Source organism: Phaseolus vulgaris, chromosome 11 (assembly GCF_000499845.2).
Source record: "Phaseolus vulgaris cultivar G19833 chromosome 11, P. vulgaris v2.0, whole genome shotgun sequence".
Classification (NCBI taxonomy): Eukaryota; Viridiplantae; Streptophyta; class Magnoliopsida; order Fabales; family Fabaceae; genus Phaseolus; species Phaseolus vulgaris.
Window position 1 is genome coordinate 9649422 of NC_023749.2, and position 9058 is coordinate 9658479.

The 9058-nt window shown below is 35.0% G+C and overlaps 1 protein-coding gene across 1 annotated transcript; it reads left to right on the forward strand.

The window, feature by feature from the left end:
• Window positions 1–499: 499 nt before the first annotated feature.
• On the forward strand, window positions 500–1432 carry LOC137828565 (protein S40-7-like). Its single transcript, XM_068635189.1, has one exon. It carries the CDS (start codon window positions 642–644, stop codon window positions 1347–1349), a length of 708 nt encoding a protein of 235 aa, XP_068491290.1. The 5' UTR covers window positions 500–641; the 3' UTR covers window positions 1350–1432.
• Window positions 1433–9058: the final 7626 nt, after the last annotated feature.

The following is a 9058-nucleotide window of genomic DNA, read 5'->3' on the forward strand; positions in this document are numbered from 1 at the left end:
ATATATAATATATTATAATATAAATAAAAAAATCATAAATAATATTAAAATTCTCTAAATACATGAATTTAACAAACACAAATATTTAATTATATTATTAGTAAAATTAAATAATATTAATTCATAAAATAAATAATAAAATAAAATTTTAATATAACACAAAAATATCTAATTATTTATACTTTTAATTGTACACTATTTTATTTAACTAAAATCTACATAAAAATAACTTATAATTTCTAAAAATACAAAGGATAAATTTGTAATTTTATATTTTATACTATTAAAAATATTTCAAAATACATTCACAATTATCACATTTCTTACCAAATGGAACGCATTAAAAATCTCTACTTATTGTCATGACTTCTGCATTTGAATTGAATATTTAACACACGTTGTAGATCAATTCATATGTATGTGGAATAAAATTATTGAGGGTAACTCCTTTTCTATATTAAAAAAATCTTAACCGTCCATTTCAGTTACCAAATGATTTTAATATGTAAGAAAAATAATTTTTGTTAGAAAGGAACGAAAAAGCCTAGCCATTAGCCCCTTCACTCTCGTCACCGTTCACCTCACCGCTCTGTTATTCCTATTTTCTTTCCGTTTCTCTCACCTTTCCGAACCGAACCGGCATGGATCCATTCGCCCCGAACCGTCTTCCGATCAGAAAGCCCTCCGCCACAGAGCGCTACCTCGGCGTTCCGTCTTACGCGCCGCCGCACTCTCCATTCGTCGCCACCAACGATGAGCTCCATGAAGACGACGTCGTTTTCTTCAACGGCGACTTCCACACCGATTCAAACCACCACAGCGCCTCCACTCCTTCCTCTTCAACGTCCTCCTCTGCCTGCCCCACTCCCAACCACCACCTCCTCCATCACCACCAGAACCACAACCACCACTCTCAAGGCATACTCGCCGCGCTCCCCGAGAACGAAACCTCTCACAACCTCCGTAACGTTTCGCAGCACTGCCACAAGGCCTCAATCTCCTCCATATCCTCCGCTTCCTCTTCCTCCTCCTCCTCGCGCGTCATTCCCGTCATCCCGCGGCCTCCGCCCCCGGCGCAACCGTCCTCCGTCAAGTTCCACCAGTCCGCGCCGGTGAACGTCCCGATCCTGTCGGCGCAGGGGCGGCGGAGGCACTTCGACTTCGACGATGACGACGAGGAGGACGAAGAAGACGAGATAGTGCCGCCGCACGAATTCGTGGCGCGGAACTCAGCGCAATCGCCGATGCTCGCTTATTCTGTTATGGAAGGGATAGGGAGAACGCTGAAAGGGAGAGACCTGCGTCAGGTTCGAAATGCTGTTTGGCGCCAAACAGGTTTCTTCGGTTGATTCATTCTATTCAAATTCTTCGATTAGTGTTTAATTTTAACTCATTGATTGAATTCTATTCTACTAGTCTGAATTTGTCTGAACTCGTGAATTTCCCTATCCTCACTTCTTTTTCGTTTTCGTACGTGAATTATGCGCTTACTTACAGAATGGAAATAATTAGCGGTGGTAAAGTATCGAGAGAAAATGAATTTTAGTTTTTCTAAGAACGAGACCATTTGCTCATGGAACTGTTGAAGCTCTGGTATCATTCTGTGATATGACTAATTCAAAAGTTGTAAGTAATTAACTGAAGATTAGGGAATGGTTTTATATTGACATCTATTTTCTAGAATGAGTTATGTAAAATTGGGAATTAAGATGTTGTGGAATGCTGATGATTTAGGGAGGTTATGCAGATGGAGTAATGGACTATGTAATCTCTGACATAGACTATGACTTCTAGGATGATTTAATGCATGGGTTGAGTGTGGTTTATTTCTCTGCTTAAAACACGTGACCATGAAATTGGAAGCTCCAACTGGACCCAAAATCTAATGAATGTTGTTGGTACGTTCAAGCTGTCATGCTCAGATTTGGTCTAGCTCCCTTTTTTAGGGTTAATGGTAAATGGATAATTACTCCTTCAACCTGTAGTTCGAATTTCAACATTTGAACATCTAGTCAAAAACAGATTGGTCAGGGCATTGATTACCGAATGTTGCTTTGCCCCTACAGTGAACAGTGAGATATATATCTAGCAAATTCGGAATATGTTTGTTCTGTTTGGTCTTGTTTTTGGGACCTGATTTATTTCAGTTTTGATGATACTGATGCTTGTTTATTCATTATCGTCAATATTTTTACAGACTAAAAATAAGTAGATGTGGAGATATTGTTACTCTGGTTACGTAGTTTAGCGATATCAAGAAAACCCAATTTGTGCTTAGGAATGAAAGAGTGGAATGGAAATATGGATGATAATCAAACTCGAATTTGATGGGTATGAATAAAAGTTTCTTGCAATAGATCTGATCCTGTATAGATATTTACCTAAATTTTTGCATGTATGGATACAACATTATAGGTATTATAGTGCCTAAACTTACATCCTCGTTTGAATGTTCTTAAAAACACAAGAGTTACACCAGAAGAAGAGTACAATAGATAATAGAGTTTTGAGAGTCTGACAATAAATTATATTTTAGAGAAGGAACAACAATAATATTAAAGTTCAAATTGTTTGAAATAAAGCCCGTTCCTTCTCCAATGATAATGGATTTGTTGTCATTGACTCTGGAAATAGTTTTTGTGATAAAGGTTTAAGATTTTTTTATCTGTCTAACATCAAAGGTCACCCGATCAAAAACATGTGGAGTGAATTATTCATGCATTTTTCAAAACAATATACGTAAGAAAGTTTACAAATAAAGACTAAATTAAAGAAGGTGTGATTATACAAGACTAAATCAAGACTAAATCAAGACTAAATCAAGGCATGGCAGGTTGCTGCTGCTTGTATTGGAACGAGAAACCAGTAGTGCAAGGTAATATTTTTCACACTCCTTTTTTATTTTAATTCTTTACTTACATAATTATTTTATTTTTATCACTCCTTTTTTTAGTTTATTGTAAGTAGCATATCTGTTAATCTTTACAATTGTGTGAAACTACTGTTTATTTTTGGATTTCAATACTTTTCATCAGTTGGTTCTATTCCCCTGTATTTCCAGTTATCATGGGTGGTTGCTCTTCCCCGCCGAAATTTCCGGTTTGGTTGTTCCTCGTCGGAATTTCCAGTTTCTATATGTAGTTGTTGTTCCCCTTCGGTTCCCATCTGTGGTTGTTGTTCTTTTTTTTTTTCTTAACCGATCTCTTCCTTAGGTAAAGGAATTTTTCCATGCAGTGATGCACTTTATAAACCACCACAGAAAACAACAAAATAATACCTGTAAATTGCGAAACTATAAATATGAAAATAGTACAATAAATAAACATTAACTCTCGAAATAACTAGAGGCTTTCCCTAATAGGTATGACTTCATTTCGAGAGTTAATGTTTATTTATTGTACTATTTTCATATTTATAGTTTCGCAATTTACAGGTATTATTTTGTTGTTTTCTCTGGTGGTTTATAAAGTGCATCACTGCATGGGAAAATTCCTTTACCTAAGGAAGCTCGTGAGATCTGCTAAGAAAAAAAAGGAACAACAACCACAGATAGGAACTGAAGGGAACAACTACATATAGAAACTGGAAATTTAGGCGGGGAACCCCTGATAGAAACCGGAAATTTCGGCGGGAAGAGCAACCACCGATGATAACTGGAAATACAGGGGAATAGGACCAACTGATGGAAAGTATTAAAATCCAAAAATAAACAGTAGTTTCACACAACTTTATTGTAAAGATTAACAGATATGCTACTAGTTTCTGATTTTGATTTCTTTTGCTTTCTGGTTTTAATTTTTTTGGTTTCTGATTTTGATCAAAGTGTTGGTGCAATTGTTTAGGTGAATTGTCATAAGTGGAGTGAGAAAAATAAAATAATTATGTGAGTATAGAATTACAGTAAAATAAAAAAGGAGTGATAAAAATAAAATAATTATGTGAGTAAAGAATTAAAATAAAATAAAAAAGGATGTGAAAAATATTACCTTGCACTACTGGTTTCTTGTTTCAATACAAGCAGCAATGGCAAGGGGAGGAATCGAAGATGCGTTAGGCTCAGAATGAAAGCATGTTTCAAAGAGGTTTTTTCTAGAGCCTACACACAATGAATTATGACTCCTATCACCAAAGAGAATGCAATGGTCTAGGCCTGGAAGCTTTAACGGAATAACATATTCGCATTCCTTCAACTGAGCTGTTTCATAGAAATTATCACTCATGCCCTTCAACTTTAAATATTGATTTCAAACCAGGTAATGATATCCATGAGAACGGGCTCGAGATGGCATGGAGACACGGTTCATCACAGGACTTCACAACGTTCTTTTTTTCTAATTTCCCAAACGATTATGGAGAAGTAGACATGTTTAAGGTTTTCCAGAGATGGGCCAGGGTGAAAAAAGTCTTTATTGCTTGAAAACCTAACAGATGGGGGAGAAGGTTTGGCTTTGTGAGATTCTTTGCAGTGAGAAATGTGAGGCGTCTGGAGAACGAGTTAGATCAAATCTATGTTGGAACTATGAAGCTCTTTGTGAATGTACCGAAGTACCGTAGGAATTAGCTGGAACCTAAAAATTATGATAGGAGGGATCTGAGGAACCACGCGTCGGGGAGTAAGAAGGAGAACAGGGAGGCGAAGCAGAAGGACCAACGGTCACATGGGAAGAAGAATATGAAAGAAGTATGGGTGGAGAAGAAAAGACAAAAATCCTACGCTGAAGCTGTTAAAGGGGTTGTTAAGGAGAGGGGCAGTAGATAGAGTGCAACAGCATGCCCTGCCCTGGATGAAAAGAAGTGTAGTTGGACAGCTCAAGGAAGGTATCTGGTTTGATCAGCTGGGAGAAAAGTTAGTGAAAGGGGGTATGAATATGGTACGTGCGAGGTACATGGGGGATAACTTAGTATTGTTAACCCCAAAGGAAGGGGTGGCTATGGAAGCTCTGATCCTGCACAATAAAGATTGGTTCGATAGTGTCTTTGTCAGCACTCAAACATGGACGGAAACCATTGTAGCGGATCACAGAGTTGTGTGGACCAGGTGTTATGGTCTACCTATCTCCTTGTGGAACAAAGACTGCTTCGAAAAGGTGGTGGGGGAGGAGGCATCACTGGTGTCAATTGATGTGGCTACGTTATCGTGGGAAAACCTAGAATTCGCAAGATTACAGGTACGCATTCTCCAGAGCCGCAGCTGCACATGGATGAATAATATGAGGTTTAACAACTTTAAGTACAACATTGTCATGGAAGAGGAGCCCCCAACTGGGTATGGTGGAACCTGTAAATGTAGCCTCTATGACTCGTCTGATAGCATTTCGTCATCAGAAACTTATGTTGAAGATTCTATGCTATCGGTCAAGAGCTGTGAGGAGGAACTCAGGCAATGGGGAGGATAGTGTTCCCGGTCAAAATGAGTGGAGGACGACGGCCAGTCAGAGGCAGGTGGTAAAGTGGGAGCACATATGACAAATTTGTTTTTTAAGGTAACACATATAGGTAGCAGGGATAGCCAGGGGAAAAGTTATCCTCCTATCACGGAAGAGGAATGCATGGGTCAGACGGCTGTAGCAGACTTTGATTTAGGGGCACTCTCTGTCAAAGCCTACGCTCACGCCTGCAAAAGCAGCCATGACTTTGTTGACCTGGCCAAAGTCGTGGTGGAAATTGAATCCAATTTGGACGTTACGTTTAACCGTTATGGGCTGGGCCAAGAAGAGATAAGGGAGGCCCAACTTGGCAAGGAGCGGGACCCCAGTCCAAGCCACGTGCAGGTTGATGCGGGTGGGTGTGGCTCAGGGCCTTTGACGGAGCCCACCTTATGTGCGAAAGGCAGCACTCATTCCACGAGTGGATTGCAGGGGGCGCGATTGGAAGAAAGCGAACAAAAGGAAGAATGTAATGCCTCCCCTGAAGATGATCATTCACTATGATATATGGGGTTCTCTAAGGTTACAACAATGAATTATTGTGATTTGTAACATTTATTAGTGAGTATAGTCGAATGACTTAGTTATGTTTGATGAAGTCTAAGTGTGCGTTTGGATTGAGGGGTGCACCCCACATTTGTTTCAAGGGATGGAGAGGGGGAAGGTGTGTGGAAAAAAGAAGATAAAGCTTTTTTGGTGCTTCTCATGGATGAAGAGAAAGTGCAACGGGAGAAGAGAAAGCCACATAGGGCTCCTGTGCATTTAAATTTAAATGTATAAATAATAGAATTCAATTATATATTCTAATAATCTAGATTTTGATTTATTAATGAAAATACAAAATCCATTTAAATATTTAAATTCTAAAAATATAAATAATAGAATTCAATTTTAATAGAAAATAATTTAAATTACTTAATTTTATTTCAAATAAACTGTAGATATCAAAAAATATTTAATATATTCATAATAAAAATAAAAATATTAAATATATTTTTAATAAAAAATACTTATATACCTTAAAATATAAATATATTTATAATAAAAAGTATTATTAATATTAATAATATAAATATTAAAATAATAATATTAATAATATAAATATTAAAATAATAATAATATTTGAGATTAAAATTAACATGGATGAAAATAATAATATTTTAGATTAAAATAATAATATTAATTAACAATTTGTTAAAATGAAAAAAATTAAAAAGAATACACATTAAATTAAAAATAACATGAACAAAATTTATTAAATTTTAAAATGTGCATGATTAAAGATTTCTTTTGGTAATATTTTTAAGATGGATTTTAATTATAGTTTACTCGTTTTGGAATTCAACGCAAGAAGAAAGAAAGTGGTGAAGGGTAAGATGTTCATAATACAATTTTCAGATGAGTAGGTTACTATACTATAATATATTTTATTCTATCAAATTTATATTATTACTTAAAGATATGTATTGAGACATAGTAATCTAAAAATAAATAATGGTTTAGGGTCTGAGTATATATACGTGAGGTTACAGATATACTAGCAATGCCGATATATGGGATCATGCTCTTAAGCATGGTAGTAGAATCGAGATACAAGTAGTGTATCGGAGAGCTGATATTATGAATCGTAAATCGTTTCGTATCGTGAATCGTAAGATTCATAAACATTAAAAAATTTAATATATACTTAAATATATAAGATATGTATACATGCAAGATACAATAAATTATATAAATTATATATATGTATATATATATATACCACACAATTTCACCAAAACAACCTCCATGGTGCATACATGTTATTAAACAAATTATGTCTATCTTTTTTTATTTACTTATTTTTTAAAATCCACACTGATTCACACAATACGGAATCGTTTCGTTTCGGGATTCAGCGATTCTTTGTGCGAATCGCATGATACAACTAAGATTCAGGGACGAAAAAGATTCTTCACACGATTCGTATCGTGGGAGGGTGAAACCGTATCGTTTCGTAAGATACGTATCGTGAATCGTAAGATACTAACTACTATGCTCTTAAGTACTATGTATTATCGTCGCTAAATAGACGAGTAAAGATGAGGGATGGTCTAGAGCCTTTGGACATACATTTTAACTTATATAACTTTGTTTTTCTCTCTCGCTCTATTCGTATCCCACTAAAACGTAAAAGGATAACCTCAAGTCAGACTACTGTGAGAAGACTCTTGTTTTTGTGGCCATTATATGAAGTTGTGTTTGAAGATATTCTTGGATATGTTCTATCTTCATTAGTATGCTTCAGTGTGATTTCAGTGCGATAAAGTGTGAAACAGAAAGATTGGCCATTTGCAATAAGCTTATTATAATATTAGTGGCTTTATAATCATAATATGCTTCAAAAGAGGGCACAAAATTCTTCTGAAAGAGAAAGAATGGGCAACCCGCTGGGCGAAGGAAATGGCCTGGGTGAGGAGAGTTTTGCTTATCTGGTTTCTCATAGTCCTCAAAAACACGAAACAGAAAAAGGGGTGGTAGGAGGATGACATTTTTGAACAACTGTTGCGTGAGTATAGTGTCTGTAAGTGTGTTAATTAATTGGAAGCTCAAAATAATATCCCAAAACAATTTTAACATAGTTTTAATAGAAACTTATCATTATTTTAATATGTCGTGAATGTTTGATCGGTACGGTCATAGATGTATGTATTCACGTAAGAATTGTTCTTTGATCTCATGTTTTTGTGAAAAGGAAGCCTATAGACAAGAGAAAGAGCAGCTTGATTTTTTTCGCATGTTTTAGTATTTGATTAGATTTTAGAGAAATTTATAGTTGAGTGAAACTGTTTTGTTATTTCTTATAAATATGATTAGATTTTGTTATTTATTATAAATATACGAAACTATTTGTTTCAAAACTACTTTGTGGAGGTTAGTGACAAATATATTTTTAGAGTGAGTTTTATATTATAGAAAAGTTCCATAAGGTCGGTTTCAGATTGAGTGTAGTGGTTAAATCGAGTGTGCTGAGAAAACCACTTTTATAATTGACTCATGTTGTCATCATCCATTGGTAAAAGATTTTACTTTTATAATTGACTCATGTCATCATCCATTGGTAAAAGATTTTATTAATGTGTCCTTTCGAAGAAGCTCACATCTATAATACTCTTCTTTATAGTTTTCTCACCACAAGTGAAGGTGAAATTTGATCATGTATAACTTTATACTAATCACAAATGAAAAAACTATGAAGTAAACTAACCATATAGATTAAGGGAATGGATGACTAAATTTTTCTGTAAACATTTGTAGAAGAAAATAAAATATGAAATTATATTTTTAGAATCTAATAAAATTAGTTTATGTATGACTTAGAAATTGATATTTATAGATTAATATTAGAGAAAATTTTCCGATTATTTTATAAGTTAATTTTTGTTTGTGAGGATAGTTCATTTATTTTTTAGAAATTCAATCTTACTCTAAAGAAAGGTTGAATCTAATAGAAAGAGTTACTTTTTCAAAATTCAAGAAATTAAATTTCGAATTCATGTTAAAAGAAATATTTGCATTTAATCGGAATGGTTTACGAGAGATCCGTGGGAGAGAAAAAAACTATATAAGAACTAGCATTCAACATCACATTT

Coding starts and splice junctions, on each gene's coding strand:
- LOC137828565 (XM_068635189.1), top strand. CDS start 642: ATGGATCCATTCGCCCCGAACCGTCTTCCGATCAGAAAGCCCTCCGCC.